The sequence below is a fragment of the Meles meles genome, chromosome 2 (genome assembly GCF_922984935.1).
Source record: "Meles meles chromosome 2, mMelMel3.1 paternal haplotype, whole genome shotgun sequence".
Lineage (NCBI taxonomy): Eukaryota > Metazoa > Chordata > Mammalia > Carnivora > Mustelidae > Meles > Meles meles.
Window position 1 is genome coordinate 104,913,261 of NC_060067.1, and position 19,370 is coordinate 104,932,630.

The 19,370-nt window shown below is 36.9% G+C and overlaps 1 protein-coding gene across 3 annotated transcripts in view; it reads left to right on the forward strand.

The window, feature by feature from the left end:
* PPA2 (inorganic pyrophosphatase 2) overlaps nt 1-19,370 on the forward strand; it is a 98,026-nt gene that overhangs the window by 23,530 nt on the left and 55,126 nt on the right. For all 3 annotated transcript variants that reach the window (XM_045996664.1, XM_045996675.1, XM_045996655.1), the window contains 4 exons: nt 412-465; nt 2,129-2,248; nt 11,078-11,164; nt 16,873-16,999. In XM_045996664.1, coding sequence (XP_045852620.1) covers nt 412-465; nt 2,129-2,248; nt 11,078-11,164; nt 16,873-16,999 — 388 coding nt within the window. The remainder of the gene's footprint in view (nt 1-411; nt 466-2,128; nt 2,249-11,077; nt 11,165-16,872; nt 17,000-19,370) is intronic.

Below are 19,370 nucleotides of genomic sequence, written 5' to 3' on the forward strand. Positions count from 1 at the left end.
CAACCTTGTGTGATGAATAGGACAGAGATCATTGCACTTACATTACAGATTGGAAAAGTGAGACTTTAGTCTACATGATGGACCCTGTCTTTCACTTCTGTTTTAGTTGGAAAATAAAAATTGAAACAAGTTTCCATTCTCGTTCTGTCACTATACTGTGAAGGTGAAATATAGCAAGTTTTAATGCTGCAGCATCATGTGACATGATGGCTTAAATCCTGCTGTGTTTTAGATAACTTCTTTAATTTTTCAGAAGAAATTTAAGGCGTACAGATCTATGATGTAGTCTCCACACATTTTTGCAGGGAAAGAAATTACAGCATTCTTGCACAAGAGACAAGTGATATAAAGGATAAGTAAAAATTTAAAAATTATCTGTTTTTTTGTTTGTTTGTTTGTTTTTAACTGCAGAATTTGTTTAATATGGTTGTAGAAGTACCTCGGTGGACAAATGCTAAAATGGAGGTATGGCTGTATTCTTTAAATATCAAGTGGAAATTACAATTAAGACTTAAAAACTTTATTTCAAGTTTTCTGGCTATATTTTGAATTTGGGATGGTTGACAAACTTCTTTTTGATAAAAACAATTGAAAACATTTTAGTGAACTTCAAATGTAATTTTCAAATAGCAAAATATTATTCAAAGCTGAATTTACACTTTAAAGAGTGTGTTTTCCACTTTTGTCTCTCTGGTTTGTTATATACATATTTATTTAATTTTCTTTGTCTCCTCTGTCTTTGAAAAATAACAAACATTTTCAAGGTTTATTTAAACAGATTCAGAGATGTATTTTGATTCATCAAAATTCACAGATAAAATCGAGACATATTTATTTGGGACTGATGGCAAGTTTCTAAAGAGAAACTGTCCTTTAGATTTTTCTACCAGAAATGAAAGCATTTTCCTGGCCAACTCTTGATTTATAAGTGCTATCCAGGATATCTGCTATTCCCTGGTTACCTTTTTTTCCCCTTTTTAAAATCTTTTCTTCGAGACATGAACCTATCAAGAACTTCCCTTTTGCTCTTCAGAATTTTCTTGTTCCATCTTCAGTTAGGTAAGATTCCTTAGACTTCTGAGTGAAATCTAATTTATGGCACTTAGTTTCTTTAGTTATTTAAGTCTTGTCCTATTGCTTTGGATGTGATAGCAAGTATTATTTCAAGTGTTTTTTAAAAAGATCTTATTTAGGTATTTATTTGAGAGAGAGAGAAAATGTGTAAGTGCATGTGTACATGCATACAAGAGAGCCCATGTGAGCGGGATGAGGGGCAGATGGAGGGGAGAGAATCTCAAGCAGACTCTATAAGGGGCTCAGTCTCAGGATACTGAGATCATGACCTGAGCCGAAAGCAAGAGTTGGGCACTTAACTGACTGAGCCCTCCAGATGCCCTTTTTAATTAAGGATTGTTATATAGGTGTATGTTTTTCAGAATTTATAGTTAGGGAATTGCCAGTAATTTCACCCATTGTTTTGGTTAATATTTTAATAAGGAAGATTAAAAATTTTAAAAAATGGATTTTTTTTTTTTGGTCTTCCTTCAGAATATTTGAGCATTCTGGCTACTTTCTATCTCAGTTAGGTATAGAATCAAGAATCTGTGAGTTCCTACCTAATTTAAGCAGTATTTATTCATTCAAAAATGGCTTCAAGTTATTCTTTATAGGATAGTGGGGTTTTTTGTTGTTTTTTTTTTTTTTTGGCAACTCAGTTTGAGTATATTTGATAGAAAGTTAACTGAAATGAAATTACTTGGTGAAAATCTTTAAGTTAACCTTATTTTCATAAGATTGATGGTAAGACACCCAAAATTAGTATCAAAAAGCAAGTAGGTTAATCTTTATCCTTTTGTCCTTTCAGTAATTCTGTTATTTTTGTTCGAAACGAGTGCATATATAATAGAGTGACTAAGTATATAATCTGATGTTTCCTTTTCAGACATTCTTTCTTACCTAAAACTATAAAGTAGAAATAAGAGTTAATTTATTTTAAAGAATCTTTGATCAGTAAGTTGGAATATAAATATTTAGCCTCATAATAGCAGACAGATTTAAAATACACAATTTGAATATAGGATTAATCATTTCTCATCCTCCTCTCGCCTTTTCTCCATGATCTACATAGATTGCCACCAAGGAGCCATTGAATCCCATTAAACAAGATATAAAGAATGGCAAGCTACGCTATGTGGCAAATATCTTTCCTCACAAGGGTTATATCTGGAATTATGGTGCCCTCCCACAGGTAACATTTTTGTTATAATGGTAAAACTTCTCTGTCTTCTGAAAAAATTGCCTTGTAAATCCTGTGAACTACTTGAATTTAAATTGGTTCTGAGGGCATGTCAGTTTGAAAGATTTGTAAATTTAAAATTTTTTAATGTGGAGTTTTATTGTATCAATAAATTTTTTTCAAACTATATATATGTCTCTACTTAAGTTCTTGGAGTTAGGCATATAGAACACATATTTGGCATTTGAACACATTTCTTTCTCTGGGGTTGGCAGTTAAGAGTCAGTGAAAAATGTTTTACCCACTTTATCTTCAGTCGTTTCTTTGAATGTGACAAGTTATGCTTTTATATACAGTCATATATGATAGCATCCTATCTTACCCTTTTTGTTTTCTTCCCCTGTTTCCTCACCCTTGGGAAATGGTATCTCCTTCCAAATTATTTAGTGAGTAAAACTCGGAGTATGCAGAATCAGAAGTCTGGGTTTAGGAGACATTGAGAAGCATCTGTTTTTATGATTATAAAAGCCATCTATATTAGACTATTTATCTGGATATTTAAGTTTTATATTTTATTTTGTTTATTAATTTTAACATTTTGCATGAAATTCCAAAATGCTTTTGGGGAAATAACTGAGAAAAAGGAGTCTAGCTTTATCCCACTCAAAAAACCAGCTGCCCATTTAGAATATTTACAGGAAAAGAAGAGAGAAAATTGTTTTCTAAGGGGTCAGCTGCCTTTGATGCTTTTAGACCACCCATATGGATACATTCTTGTTTAAAACAAGCACTTCAAAAAAAAAAAAAAAATAAAATAAAACAAGCACTTCTAAAATGATGTACTAAGAATGAGAATGTCTGTTGAAAAAATGAAGGCAGGTGTTCTGACTCCCCAGGTGCCTAAGTAGACATTCTGTTTGACCTATCAGTAAAAGGGTAAAAAAAAAATTTTTTTTAAGCTTAGGGCATACTCTTTGTAGGAGAGGATATATGGATGAGGAGAAGGCCAAAGAAGCAGTTGGATTGGAGAAAGAAAAAAACAGAGACATATAAAGTAGAGAAGGCAGGGGACAAACTAAAGTTCATATATTTGTTTATTTTATGAAACATTTATTAAAAATTTTTGTGCTAGGCAGTGTATAGATGGTGGGTATACAAAGAAAACTGATATACAAGACAACACATAAGTGACTGAGAATGTGGGTTTGGGAGCAGATGGCACTTACTAGTAATGTGACCTTGGGTAAGTTCCTTTGTCCTTCTGTGCCTCACTTTCTTTGTCTGTTAAATAGAGATGATAAAGTACCTAGTGCATATGGTCTTGTTGAAGTTAAATGAATTATTGCACAGTGCTCTTAGAAGAGTGCCAAGAGTATAGTGATCACATTATTATAGGTACTGGTATTTTTATTATATGGTCTTCCCTCTAAAGAAATTCATAGAGGGTGATCAACAACTAAACCACTGGTTACCGTGGAGCATAATAAGTTTTACTAATTCATCTACTAATTCTCAACTTTTGTAGTTTTTCTACCTAAATTCCTGACGAGTTTTTGTACTCCCCTGGATGTGTATGAATTTTCAAAATGCCCCTACCTACTATTACAGTAGTCTGTTAGGTACAGTAGTTTCACTGTAGACTCTAGCAGTCTCTTAATGCATCCTGAACTGTTGCCTGCCGACATTTAATACTCTGTCTAGCATCCAAAATAGCATTTTGAAAACTTAAATCTCCTAATGTTTTACTCATATGAGAACATTTTTAGTGGTTTTCTATTGCTTCAAGAATAAAATACAAAATTCTTTTTTTTTTTAAAGTTTTTATTTATTTGAGAGGGAGAGAGAGCATACAAGCGGAGGGGGTGCGGAGAGGGAGAAACAGATAACCTGCTGAGCAGGCAGCCTGATGTGGGGCCTGATCCCAGACCTTGGGATCATGACTTAAGCTGAAGGCAGATGCTTAACAGACTGAGCCACCCAGGTACCCCAGAATACAATATTCTTAATGGCTCCTGAACCCTGCCTGATCTGGCCTCTGCTTCCTGCTCCAGCCACCTTTTATAGCGTTTGTCTTTCCTCATTTCCATTCCACCACGGTGAGAGCTTTACTGTTTCTAATTTCCCTTTTTTCTATACCAAGACTGCACAGAGCTGTTCCTTAGTATATGAGAGCAGTGCCTGATGTTTGCCAGGCAGTGCTGTAAGTACTGGAGGTAAAGCAGTGTTAAGAATGACAAAAATCCTTCTGGGTCTTTTATTCTGGACAGAGTGACCAACAACAACTAAAAAAGAGTAGTAAAATGTATAGTGTCAAATGGCGGTAAGCATGTTGGCGAACAATAAAGCAGGGAATGGGACTAGGATATATTGGTAATGTTGTAATTTTGATTAAGGAGAAGGCCTCCATGAGAAGGGGTTATTCGAGTGAGGACCTCCAGGAAGTGGGGGGACAAGTCGCATGCACATCTGCGGGGAATGCAACAAGAAATGGGAGGTATAAAAGTCCCGAGCTGGAAGCAGGCCTAGCGTGTTTGAATAACAGAAAGACCAGTGTGGCTAGAATGGACGTGAGGAGGAGGAAATAGACCCGTAGTCTCTCTGCCATTTTTTTTTTTTTTAATTTTATTTATTTGACAGAGAGAAATCACAACTAGGCAGAGAGGCAGGCAGAGAGAGAGGAGGAAGCAGGCTCCCTGTGGAGCAGAGAGCCCGATGTGGGGCTCGATCCCAGGACCCTGGGATCATGACCTGAGCCGAAGGCAGAGGCCCTAGCCTACTGAGCCACCCAGGCACCCCGACTCTCTGCCATTTTTAACCAGAAATCTTTACCATCTTTTTAAACCTGCACCCAAAAGTGTGTGTGTGTGTGTTAGTCTTCAGCAAAAGAATACATGAGGTTGCAGAGAACTTATTTACCAAACAATAAGTGAACTGATGAATGTTTACGAAAAATTGAAATTAGAACAGTTGTTTATGGGAAAAGATAATTGTGCCTAATATCTTTTTGCTTTGTTGTCAGTATCAAGACAGAATGAGTCTGGTAAAATGATAGCTAGCCCCTCGTCCTGTTTATATTTTCTATTTCGTCTCCAGTTTCTCATTCTGATTTGCTCTCTCAATCCCATGCTGGCCTTCTCATGATTCCTCTTGTTCTTCAGGCACACTCACGGTGCATGTTTCATCTTTATTGTGTCCTCCAGCTTGGAACGGTTTTTGCCAGGAATGCACATGGCTCACCTTCTTCGTGATGTCTGCCCTGAAAATCCTTTTAGAATTATAACCTTGTCTCCTGCTTCCCTACTTTATTTTTTCCCTTTTCTGTAGAATCTACCAACTTCTAACATGTTCTGTAATTTGGTTGTTTATTATGTTTATTGTGAATTTTTTCCAGCTGGAATGCAGACTCCAGGAAGACAGGGATTCTGTCTTTATTGTTCATTGAGGTCTTCCAACTAACTACTTAGCTTAGTACCTGACACCTAGTAGGTGATTAATAAATATTTGGGGAATGAATAATGAATGCATTGTGTGTATTACATTTGTTTCGTATGTGTCTGTGGGTATTAGATTTTTCTGTTTTCTTATGATTTGTCCTGTAACAGAAGGAAATTTGTTTAGAACTGTTACCAAGCCAACCGCTTGGAAGAACAGTAAGCAGCAGCATTTTGCTTAAGTAGCAGCCTCTTCCTCAGCCTGTGATTCGTCAGTGTGCTGTCATTATTTCAGATCTCTAGCTGTCTAGACTGGTGAACCTTAATTAATAACTTCCCCCTCACTAGCAGTAATGCCTTCCCCAAAGTTTGGGTTTGGCCTGAGCAAAAATTTTCTTTTGTTTGCTTTCCCCAAGTTATATTTCCATGTATAATGGACTAGAATCACAAAATTTAAGATTTCTTTAATTTTTTTTGGTAAGGCAACAATTCTTTTTTTTTTTTTTTTTTAAGATTTTATTTATGTATTTGACAGACAGAGATCACAAGTAGGGAGAGAGGGGGAAGCAAGCTCCCCACCGAGCAGAGAGCCGGATGCGGGACTCGATCCCAGGACCCTGGGATCATGACCTGAGCCGAAGGCGGAGGCTTAAACCACTGAGCCAGCCAGGCGCCCAACAATTCTTTTTTAATTGAAGTATAGTTGACACACAGTGTTACATTACTTTCAGCTGTACAACGTAGTGATTGGACAGCTCTGTAGTTTATGTTACACTGAATTCAAGTGTAGCTACCATCTCGCCATACAATGCTATTACAATACTGTTGACTCTTTCCTGTGCTGTACTTTAATTCCTGTGACTTAACGCATTCTGTAACTGGAAGCCTGTCCTTCCCACACCCCTTCTCCCATTTTGCCAACCCTCTGCACCCCCCCCCCACTAAGATTTCTTCAGTCTTAATGGAATATTAAGTTTTTATTTTGAACTTCATTATAAGTCTGGTTCATTGACTCCAAGTAGCATTTAGTACCACTCATTAGGTTTGTAACCTGGGACCAGTGGCTAAATCTCTCTAGGTCTGTTTCTACATCTATATCATTATACCACCTCCCCCACAAGGTTATTGTCAATACTGAATGAGATAATCAAAGCAAACTGTTTAGCCTGGAGGGAGTTCTCAGTAATATTTCTCGATGATGACACTGTTGCCACTGATAATAGCTACTGTTAGTGAGACAACTGGCAGTGGCTTTTGATTCAAATTGAATCTGTTAAAGTACGGGTGCATCCTCCTTCCCTTGAGCTGGTTATAGGAATCCTGATTAACCAGGAAGTAGCTCTCAAGAAGCACCTGTATAGGGCGCCTGGGTGGCTCAGTGGGTTAAGCCGCTGCCTTCGGCTCAGGTCATGATCTCGGGGTCCTGGGATCAAGTCCCACATAGGGCTCTCTGCTCAGCAGGGAGCCTGCTTCCCTCTCTCTCTCTCTCTCTGCCTGCCTCTCTATCTACTTGTGATCTGTCTCTGTCAAATAAATGTTTAAAAAAAAAAAAAAAGCACCTGTATAGAGAGCTCTGTACAATTCAATGATTTTTTTGACATAAAGACCAGAGCATGGTGATTATAAATGTATTTATTAATATTTGTAGCTTGGAAGGTAATTATCTCTCACATCTACACAAGGGTGAGAAAGATTTGTTTTAGGCTAGATCAGTAATCTGTTTTCTGATTTATTTTCTTAGCTTTATAGCCATCGTTTGTATTAACATTATTTGTATTTCCATTGATAGTTTCTCTTTTTATTTATGCTTTTCCTGGGTTCATGCTAAAATTTTTCTATATATGTAGCATATATAGTTATGTACTGGTAGGTATATACCTATGAGTCAGATTGCTTAAGTGTGAGCAACACACTTCTGTAACTCTACTAGGTATTCCTAAATTCCTTACAAAAGAAATTGTAACAATACACACTCCTCCCAGCCGTACGTAGTGTGCCAGGTGCCTTACATCCCTACCAGTACAGTTGACCCTTGATTATGAGTGTGAACTGCATGGGTTTGAATCTACTTATATACAGATTTTTATGGTACAGTACTGTAAATGTATTTTCTCTTTATGACCTTTTTTTTTTAAGATTTTTATTTATTTATTTCTCAGAGAGAGAGAGACACTGCAAAAGAGGGAATACAAGCAGGGGAAATCGGAGAGAGAAAAGCAGGCTTCCAGCTGAGCAGGGAGCCCAATGCAGGGATCCATCCCAGGACCCTGGCATCATGACCTAAGCTGAAGTCAGACACTTAACGACTGAGCCACCCAAGCGCTCTTCTTTATGATTTTCTTGATAACATTTTCTCTGGCTTACTTTAAGAATATAGTATATAATATATGTAACAGAAAAATATGTGCTGTTTATGTAATTGATAAGTTCCTGTCAGCAGTAGGCTGTTAGTAGTTAAGTTTTTGTGGAGTCAAAATTTATATTCAGATTTTCAACTGTGCAGGGGTTCAGCATCCCTAACCCTGAGTTATTTGAGGGTCAGCTCTATTTGGCATTATCTTATTTTTAGGTTTTTGACATAGTGTCTCATTATAGTTTTACTTTTTATTTTTCTAATCAGACTAGGTATCTTTTCATGTATTTATAAGTCATTCATGTTTTCTCTTTGAATGACCTGTTCTTGTCTTTGTCCCATTTTGTATTGGGTTGCCCTTTTTCTTACTTAGTTGTAGAAGTTATTTCTAAATTTTGGATGATAATTTTTTTTTTTTTCACTTTTGTAAAGCAAATATTAAGATTTGGAATTTCCTCTTGTGGATATTGAACTTTTTTAGTTGTTTCTCTGCCTAGCTATACAGTTGAAGCTCCACAAGGGGGCATAGTCAAAGTTTTTTTTGTTTTTTTTTTTTTAATTTATTTATTTGACAGAGAGAGATCACAAGTAGACAGAGAGGCAGGCAGAGAGAGAGAGAGGGAAGCAGGCTCGCCGCTGAGCAGAGAGCCTGATGCGGGACTCGATCCCAGGACCCTGAGATCATGACCTGAGCCGAAGGCAGCGGCTTAACCCACTGAGCCACCCAGGCGCCCCCAAAGTTTTAACTTTGTCAAGATTTCCTCTTCTGGTGCTTGCTTAAAATTATACTATATTTTCAAGTTAAGTTAGAAGCATTTACTGTGACTCTCTTTTGTAATCACAATGGAGGCCTGTGCATAAAGTATGAAAAGCAGGACTGGAACTAGAACCAGTCAGTTGTTTTTGTGGTAAGGGAAATCATGAAGAGCATGCCTTAAAATTATCAAGATTGTATACCTTAAGAATTTTGCACTTATGTACTTACTTCCTTGACAGGAGGAATAAATTGATAAATAATATTGAAAGTGGATTTCTGAGACCAATTAATAAATGGGAAGCATGTATGAAGACTGTGTCTCAGTTCAGGGAAGGAATTTTTTAAAATTACTGCTGATCAGAATGGACTAAGTTATCTCATGAAGCTTCCTCTTCACTGGTAGTATTCATGTGGATAATGAATGACCACTAACAGTCCTAGCACTCAGGGCTGGAACACATCTAGCAATTGTCTTACAGAGGCCATTTTTTTTAATAGGTGAGGAAACGAGATCCGGATGGTTGGGCCAAGGTAGCTTGTGTCGGAAGTAGAACTAGAGTCTAGGCAACTTCCTTTATGTCAGAGTTACCTTAGCTATCACATTTGTCCCCTTCTGAGGGTGCGAGTAAAGTTAAGGGAAGTTTAAGAGAGGGTTCTTGTATCAGGAAGGAAGACCCTCTCAGATATTTTCTGATTCTGCTTCTAGGTTCTCTGATTTTAGTCTTATCTCAGTCCCATCTTGGTTTCTTTAGCACATCAAGATTAATTTTGTAGCATTTGTGACAAATGCTGTACCATTTATTAACTTGACATTCTTCAGGGTATTGACTATGTCCTCTTCATCTCTATTCCTAACTTCCCGCCCAGATTGGTACTCAATAAATATTTGCTATGTGAATGGATGCCTACTTAGGAGAGTCTGTGAGTAAGAGAAGGTATTTAAAAGAAGAGAATCATGAAGAAGAATACGGTTATATCTGAAAGTAATTCTCACTCAGTTGCTGTTGTTAGCTAAACTTGGGCATTGTAATAGGATTAATACCTTGAGTTCTCATCCCATTGCCCCCATTTAGAAAATGTGAGCATTGGGCAATTTAAATTCTGTGTGCCTCAGTTTATTTGTCTATAAAATCGGTCAACAGTAGTACCTTCTTCATGGGGTGTGTGTGTAATTGTGTGTATCACTAGAATATTTCTCTCCCCTATAATCGGTATGTAAGGTTAACAATTAGTTTATTCTTCCTATATTTTATTATTAATATTAGTATTTGAGGTAGTGAATGTTGTTTTACTGAATTTTTTTTTTTTTGCAAGGTGGGGTTCAGTTTACTCCTAAATATATTATAATTTGGGCCAGAAAGAAAATATTGGAGTTTATCTAGGGTTTAGCTGTAAATAAGAGTATACTTTTAAAATTATCAATATAAAATTAGAGGAACCAAGCTTGGATAATCTAAAATTATCTCTAGATAACAGTCTTGAAGTGACACAGTCTCTGCACATCTTGTAATGTATATCTAAGGAAAATAATTTTAGGGAACTTCTGCGTTCCATTTAGAATCAAGTAATTATGAGGCTTTTGGGGAAGGATGGTGCCTAAGGGATATTTAAATTTGATAACAAATTTCTCTTATGCTTTTCATTTATAGAAATGCTTATGTGTGTATTTTGTAACCAGCAGGGTATAATCTTTTTAGTAAACTTAAGGGTTGACATCTTTCATGCTTTTGTCAAGGTTTTGAGATTCGATGGCAAGGTAGAGAATTTTTTCAGTGGAATGAAATGAGACAAAAATAGATTTTTCTTTTATTTGGTGTAGATTCTGTCTTGTTCTTTATGAAGGGAAAACTAGGTTTCTTCTAGTAGGAGTCATTTAAAGAATAGAAAGTTAATTTTCAAACACAGAGAGCCAGACCCGATGCTGTTACCGCGTCAAAGGAAGCAGCCCCTGGAAGCAGCGCAGATGGTGGAAACCTCTGAACTGAAACTTGAAAAGGCAGCATGAATTTACATGCTGACTCAGCTTGGAAAAAGAGTATGTTTGGAAATACTGCCCACTTTCAGATGTGATTATACAGAAAAATGAGAGATGGAAGGAGGAAATACTATAAATCCATCTTAATTATTATGGTGTTTAGGGTTGTACTGGCATGTTGGCTCAGAGCCTGTGTAATTTCTGAGGTTTTTCCCTTTGGATTACTACTACCTGTAAAACTTCGTGCTCATGTGGAAAGATTAAGATATATATTATGAGTATTAACCTACATTTCTGCCTCCTCTCTCCCCCTTTTCTTTTTTAGACTTGGGAAGATCCCCATCGAAAAGATAAGAGTACAGACTGCTGTGGAGATAATGATCCTATTGATGTTTGTGAAATAGGCTCGAAGGTTTGTTTCCTAGACTGTGTTATTCTATGTGTTTTCGTCTGTTCATGCCGTAAAATCTCCTTTCTCTTTCGGGAGGCACCAGTTCTCCAGGTCTCCCCGGGCCTGGCCTATCGATCCCTCTGATACGAATCCCTTTATGTATCTTTTTTTCCTTCTCCTACATTAGGGGTTGGTAAGCTGCAGCCCAAGGCAAGTGAAGTATAGTGCACCATCTGTGTCTGTCAGTGACACGGTTATGCCCACGCACTTATGTATTGTCTGTGGCTGCTTTGGTCCCGAGGTGAGGAGTGGCAGCAGAGACCGTACCATCTGCGAAGTCTAACATACTACTGTCTGACTTTTTATAGATAAACTTTGCTGAGTACTGTCTTCAGCTTCGTTAGCCATTACCCAGACAGGAAATTCAATACTGAATAAAGCCAACTTGGACTCTTGATTTTTTTTGTTTTGTTTTTTTTTGTTTTGTTTTGTTTTTTCATTTTGTTTTGCTTTGTTTTATTTTCCTTCACAGATACTGGGTTTTTTTGTTTGTTTTGTTTTGGTTTTTAATAAATTGAAAGTTTGTGGCAACCCTAAATTGAATAGTTCTATTGGGACCATTTTTCTAACATCTGCTCACTTTGTGTCCCTGAGTCACATTTTTATTTATTTATTTTTTTTAAATGTTCAGTTAGCCACATACAATGCTAAGGAGGGCTTCTGTTGTGATGAGCACTGGGTGTTATATGCACTCTTGTTTTTGTGTCTGCTTCCAGGTTGCCAAGACCTATTGGGGAAGAACAAAACCTACAATTTCATAGGTTGCTGCTACTTAGAGAATTCTTTGTGTTTTGGGTCCATTTTTCTATTTTCTATTGCATTTATTATTAACATTTGTTGTTTCCTGCAGACATTCGAGTCCTAGCACTTCATTTTCACTTAACAGCAGAACATTTTGTCTTTAAATTTTGTTGAGCCCATAGGAACCAACAGATAAGAGCTCCCTCGTCTCTTCTTTTTGGACGACCAAACTCCCCAGGTTTACAAACATTATTTCTTACCTTTCTTCTCTTATTGTGAGAACTGTCTTTCTTAGGTAAGACCTGGGCTTCCACCTGTGCTCTAGATCTTGTCCCTTCCTGACTCATGAAACAGGATTTTCTCATCCCTTCCCTGTTCTCTATTTACAACTTCTCTTTTTTTATTGGCCTCCTCCCCTGTGCCTTCTTCCCCTTCACCTGAAGACTCATAAAAAGAGTTTTCAACACTCATCTGCATCTCCTACTTTCCACTTAATGTTCAACCTGTTTCAAAATTGTTTCCATGCCCCAGTATTTACGTGAATTGCTTTCAAAAAAGGTCCCTGCTAACTTTCTTTTAGCCAAATCTGGCAGGCTTATCTCATAGGCTTTTTCTAACTTGAACTTACCATGCCATTTTATACTGTTCAGTCTGTCTTCCTTCTTGAAACAGTCTCCTCACTTGACTTTGCTTATATCATACTATCTTTGTTGTGCTCTAATTCTGCTTCTTTCTTGGTTTGCCTTTGTCCTTCTCTCTAATTCTCAACTATTGTTTGGCTTGAGGGTTGTGCATTTGTTCAGCTCTTCTCTAATTGTATCTCCTATGATTTTTCTTCCCTGGGAACAGGTTTTTTTTATTTTTGCCTACTTTCGTTTTTATCTTTGACCCAAATTCAATATTTAGGACTTTTTTCTTTCTCTCAGTAATATTTATTGTTCAAAGAAAGTGTAGTTATATTATGGAAATAAAATCAAGCATAAACCTTCCCTCATAATCCTCCTATCCCAATAAATCATATAGTTTTTTTTAAAGATTTTATTTAGTTATTTGACAGAGAACACAGGCCAGGGGAGCAGCAGGAGAGAGAGAGAGAGAGAGAGAGAGAGAGAGAAGCAGTCTCCCCAGTGAGCAGGGAGCCAGATGTAGGGCTCAATCTCAGGACCCTGAGATCATGACCTGAGCCAAAGGCAGATGCTTAGCTGAGCCACCCGGGCTTCTAATCATATAATTTTAATTTTTATCTTTCCATGTTTTCTTTTTCTTGAGGTAAATATATAAACATTTTGATTTTGTTGGACATTTTTTCCAGTTTATTTTCTGTTATACAGTTAATAGGATTTAAAGGTTTTCCTGAATATAGCTTTTCCTTTTTAATTTCTTTTTTTTTTTTTTTAAAGATTTTATTTATTTATTTGACAGAGATCACAAGAGAGGCAGGCAGAGAGAGAGGAAGGGAAGCAGGCTCTCCGCTGAGCAGAGAGCCCAATGTGGGACTCGATCCCAGGACCCTGAGATCATGACCTGAGCCGAAGGCAGTGGCTTAACCCACTGAGCCACCCAGGCGCCCTCCTTTTTAATTTCTTTTGGTAGAACTTGATATGGGAGACAGGGTTTCTAGAATGGCCTCTCAAAGATGTCTGCCCTAATCCTGGAATCTATGAATATAGTAATATCTCACTCTCTTGGTTATATTATTTTACATAGCAGTTTACTTTAAAGAAGTATTCTCCTGGATTTTTCATGCAGATCCAGTATAATTAAATGAGCCCTTAAAGGTAAGGAGCGTTGTCTAGCTGCTGGCAGAAGAGGAACTCAGGGGTTCAAAGTGTGAGAAGGACTGATATTCCATTGCTGGTTTGAAGGTGGAGAAGGGGATGTATGAAGAGGAATGCAGTTGGTTTCTAGTTGCCTAGAGCAGTCCCTAGTTGACAACCAGCAAGTTAATGGGGACCTCAGTCCTACAAGTACAAGGAACTAAATTTAGGTGGATTCATTTTTAGAACCTTCAGATTCCAGCCTCTATAACACCTTGATTTTGGCCTTGTCAGGGAGTCAGCAGAGAATGTAGCCATGTTGTGCTTGGATTTTAGAAGACCCATGGAAACTATGAGACAATAAATTTACATTGTTTTAAGGCTGTAGGTTTGTCATAGCTCATGACAGTAGATACATGGTATAACAGGCTTTAAGCGGTTTTACTTTCCATTGTTTCCTTGTATTGTTTGGGTCCAGCTGCAGTTTTAGCTCATTCAAATTGAGAATCCGCATAGAGCTTTTGTTGTAGACCACTGTTCTCTTCTGCTCATACCAGGCCCCTGAGAAGTTAGCAGTTGATTGGTGTGAGCTGATAAATACATGTAGAGCCCAGAGAGAAAAAAAAATATTATTTGTAGGAGACCTTTTATGTTCTAGATCATGTATGTTATAGGCTTTGCTCTTCACTTCAAGGAATAGTGATAAAATCTCCATTTCATGTTGAGAAACCAAGTTCTAACATAATGGTGGGAAGTCATTTGCCTAATGTCACCTTTAGAAATGGTGAATGAAGAATTCAGCTTCATAATATTTAAGACTTAAAAATCCTCTCTTTTGAAATCTTTACATAATAGCTAGAAAAGTGGTAAGAACCCTAGTCTGATTCTGCCTAAAACCATTGAGGCACACCTATATTGTTTTAGAATCTCAACTCATTTTTCAGTGGTAGACCCTGCTGGACACAGTAGTTTCCCAAGAAGGGTAGATTGGTAGTTTTATAATTAAACTGGAAAAATAGATTTCATCTTATAGCCAGCACAGTTTATTCCTTTAGTTAATGAGACCTGAAGTACCAGTTAATGAGACCTGAAGTACCATTAAGTAAATATGAAGTAAGTGTTAATCACCATCTAAAGAACAGTTTGGTTGTTGTTGGTACAGTGCTCCTTTCTTTTGTGTCTGACTGTGTGAAGAGTCCTTAAATCATCTGTAAGGAACATAATGGGAGAAAGCCTCTTTGAACACTATGTTGTAAATGGACAGAGGGAAGGGAGCAAAGTCCTGAAAGTTGATAATAGAATTAGAACCACATATATAGAAATTTTTAAGGTTGTTGAAATTTCTTGAGGGATTTTGTGTTATTCACTTGGTAGTCTAACACTATATGTTCTGCCTACATTTGTTGAACTGATTTAGAGTAAATTGTAGAAAGTTCATAAGAATTTTACCATTTGTCCTTAAGTTCTTATTCTGAGTTTTTGGTTTGCCTGAGAGTTTCCTTTCCAGTCTTTAAAGGTATTATAGCAAGACAGTGGTTTGTCTAATCCCTTTCTGTTGCTTATGAGATCGGAGAACATGTTTCATTCTGATAAAACTTGGTAACCCCCAGACATGCTTCCTATTTGCCCTTGTAACCATAAACATCTCAAACCTGCTCTTATGTTGTATGAAATTTCAAAGTAAATTATTAATTTTTGTGAATAAAATTAAAACAATTTGCATTGTGCTTTTAAAAACTATACATAATTCCTTAGAATTCTGATACGACACCCCTACCACCAACGTCTTCTGTGGGGTCTTCATTGGACCTGTTGACATTTTGGATGGATAATTCTTTTATAGGGGGTGGTCCTGTTCAGCATCCTTGGCCTCTTCCCACTAGATGCTAGTAATACCTCCCCATTTTTGACAATCAAAAATGTTTCCAGACATTGCCAGATAGTCTGTAGAGGGCAAAATTGCCTCTGGTTGGGAACCGGTGATCTAGTTTATCACTGAGTTATCCATTGTGTCCAGCCTTACACTGGTAATTATGCAGAAACTTCAAATTTGAACATTTTTGTTTTATAAAGGATCTCCTGGCATGAAGTGTGTAAGTCTCCCTAGTAAGACTGGAAACCTTTGAGAACAGGGATTCTTTCTTTCTATTGAATAGTGTTTAATATAGTGATGAGTATTTAGCAGAGTGTAAACATGTGAGTCTGGTTAATATAATTGTGCATATTTCCCTAAAAGTGAGATTTTACTTTATAAAGTCACACTAATCTTTTGTGTAATTAGTTGCAACTAATTACAGATTCATGTAGATTTATATTAAGATTTTAGGTTCATTTTGCAAATGTTCTGAAAGGATTTATTTGACTTCATGGTTTCAGATCTGGTTTTGTTTTTTTTTTCCTCTCAAATTTCAAGACTTTTCTTTTGCATACCTTGCTTTCCAAATGTAGAAACTGCTTTTTGAGTCATGAAGGAATTTGTTCCGAAGCATGTGTTCAAATTTTGGCTTGCAGTGAAATTCTGTAGAGCAAACCAAACCTTTAAAAATAAAAGGATATAGAAAGGATGCATGCATATAAACCTGTCATTGGCAACTTGAGGGAAGCACTGAAATAACTTTCTTTAACACATGGAACATCTGCTTCAACATCATGCAGTTTCTTGATTTCCTTTAAAATCTTTTAAAGCATTTTGTGAAACCTGTTTTATCAGTATTTTAACATGTTAATCCTTTCACTGTCATTCATCATCTTCTTAAGGCTGTATTCTAATATGTTAAAAATTTACTTTTCACTAATAACTGATAAATGTGGTTTGCAAAAAAGCAATTTAGAAGGATTTTGAGGTCTCTTTTTTATCCCCAAGCAGCAAAAGCAAGGTTTAAAGTATGTAATGATATATATGGCTTTATTTTCTGTTTAGGATGAATTTCTAGGCCTAGTACATTAAATTTCAAGATATATAAATAACTTCAGTTTACAAAAAGGTATCAAGAAACTTAATTCTAAAAGGGTTATCATGAAAGGCTTTATGACTGTTTTAAAATTATCTTTAATTTTTAAAGCTTTGTTAAATTTCAGTCTATAGTGCTTTTAATCTTTCACATGGGCTTTTATAATGTATGAGCAAATTTCCAAAACCTTGCAAATGCTGAATTTCTTTTTTCTTTAAAGGTTCTTTCTTGTGGAGAGGTTATTCATGTGAAGATCCTTGGAATTTTGGCTCTTATTGATCAGGGTGAAACAGATTGGAAAATAATTGCTATCAATGTGAATGATCCCGAAGCCTCAAAGTTTCATGGTAAGTCTGTAACTTTCCAGAAATAGAAGTAAATCAGTATGTCATTGGAATTCTTAGAATTTAAAAGGGGCTCATCTGAAATAACAATGTATATATTTGGGAGTTTTTGTGTTTTATTTTGTTATTCAGTCTCCATCCACAGAATATAAAGGGTAGTCAGTTATGATGGTGTCTGAGTTGGGTCATAAAAAGAGAGAAAAGGATATAGGAGAACAGGTGGTACTTCAGACTAAGAAAGTATACACTACGGGATTCCTTTCTCCTTCCCTCTCTTCCCTCTATTCCTTACCTCCTCCCTCCCTCCCTTCCTTCCTTCCTTCCTTTCCCATCCTCCTCCTCCTCCTTTTTTTTTTTCTTTTCTTAAATCTCTTTTTTGTGCATTTGGGTAAAAGGAAGAAAACTAAGGGAGTAGTGTTGATCAAGGACATAAGCTGTGCAAAAGTGGGGAGGAAGGTAACTGCTCTTTGACAAAATTTTGATGTCCCAGAAATAGCTTGGTATGATGAAGAGTTGACTTTCTTTGCAGTTGGACAGACATCAATTTGAATTTGTTGCTACTTCCTGCCTGAGTGACTTAGGGTAGATTATTTAACCTTTTTCAAATTCAGGTTGGTCACCTATAAATGGAGAGAGTTATACCTACTTGTAAGCTTGTTGACAGTAACAGATGATTCACTGAAAGCATCTGACTGTCATGTATCGAGTGTTAAAAATGTGGCCAGTATTAATTATTCTTTGACTCTTTCCCCCCTATTTATCTACCTTTTTTTCTTTCAGTTTCATTCTTTTTCAGGTCCCTGGTTCCCTTTAGACTTAAGTTCTTATCTGGAAAATACATCATTTCTGAATTGACTGAAACTCATTGACACTTAATGTGTTAACCTCTCTTAATTTATGTGCATTTAAAAACCTTTTTTCGTGCATGGAACAGCAGAGATTTTATGCTATTCTTGCATGTAATTGAGAAAAGAAAGGATCTGGTAAGGTGAAGTATAAGTAACCTCAGGGGCAAAACTAAAGCAGAAAAACTACAATTAAAATATGAGACTTGAGTCCATAACCATATATATTTCTTGTCTGTCGTACTGCTTTACCTGGGTTTCTTTTTTTTTTTTTTTTTTTTTTTTTTTAAAGATTTTATTTATTTATTTGACAGAGAGATCGCAAGTAGGCAGAGAGGCAGACAGAGAGAGAGAGAGAGAGAGGAGGAAGCAGGCTCCCTGCCGAGCAGAGAGCCCCACGCGAGACTCGATCCCAGGACCCTGAGATCATGACCTGAGCCGAAGGCAGCGGCTTAACCCACTGAGCCACCCAGGTGCCCCTGGGTTTCTTTATTACCATATTTCTCATGTATACATGTGAGAAGAGGAATATACACAGTTAATATTTTTTTAGTAGGTTAACTGCTTCTCAGATGAGAACTGATAATACAATGGTACAACAGCACAACTAAAACCCACTAACTAATCAATTTGTGATTTGACATCCTGAAGTCATGAAACTCTGCTAACGGATTCCCCCCTTGAAACTGGAAAGGCTGAAAGCCTGAATGAAATGATTTGTTAGGTGGAATACACTCTTCTTTAGCCCAGTCTTGTTGGAGATACGATTTAACATTTTAAACTCTCCCATTATGCAAAGCATTGGTACCTGTTCTAGTGCATATTACTATTCTTTTTTTTTTTAATTTTTTTTAAAGTTTTTATTTATTTCTTATTTTTTTTATAAACATATAATGTATTTTTATCCCCAGGGGTACAGGTCTGTGAATCGCCAGGTTTACAGACTTCACAGCACTCACCATAGCACATACCCTCCCCAACGTCCATAACCCCCCTCCCCCTCTCCAAACCCCCCCTCCCCCCAGCAACCCTCAGTTTGTTTTGTGACATTAAGAGTCATTTATGGTTTGTCTCCCTCCCAATCCCATCTTGTTTCATTTATTCTTCTCCTATCCCCCTAACCCCCCATGTTGCTTCTCCACGTCCTCATATCAGGGAGATCGTATGATAGTTCTCTTTCTCCGATTGACTTATTTCACTAAGCATGATACCCTCTAGTTCCATCCACATCGTCGCAAATGGCAAGATTACATTTCTTTTGATGGCTGCATAGTATTCCATTGTGTATATATACCACATCTTCTTTATCCATTCATCTGTTGATGGACATCTAAGTTCTTTCCATAGTTTGGCTGTCCATTCACCTGTTGATGGACATCTAAGTTCTTTCCATAGTTTGGCTGTTGTAGACATTGCTGCTATGAACATTCGGGAGCACGTGCCCCTTCGGATCACTACGTTTGTATCTTTAGGGTAAACCCAGTAGTGCAATTGCTGGGTCACAGGGTTGTTCTATTATCAAAATTTTG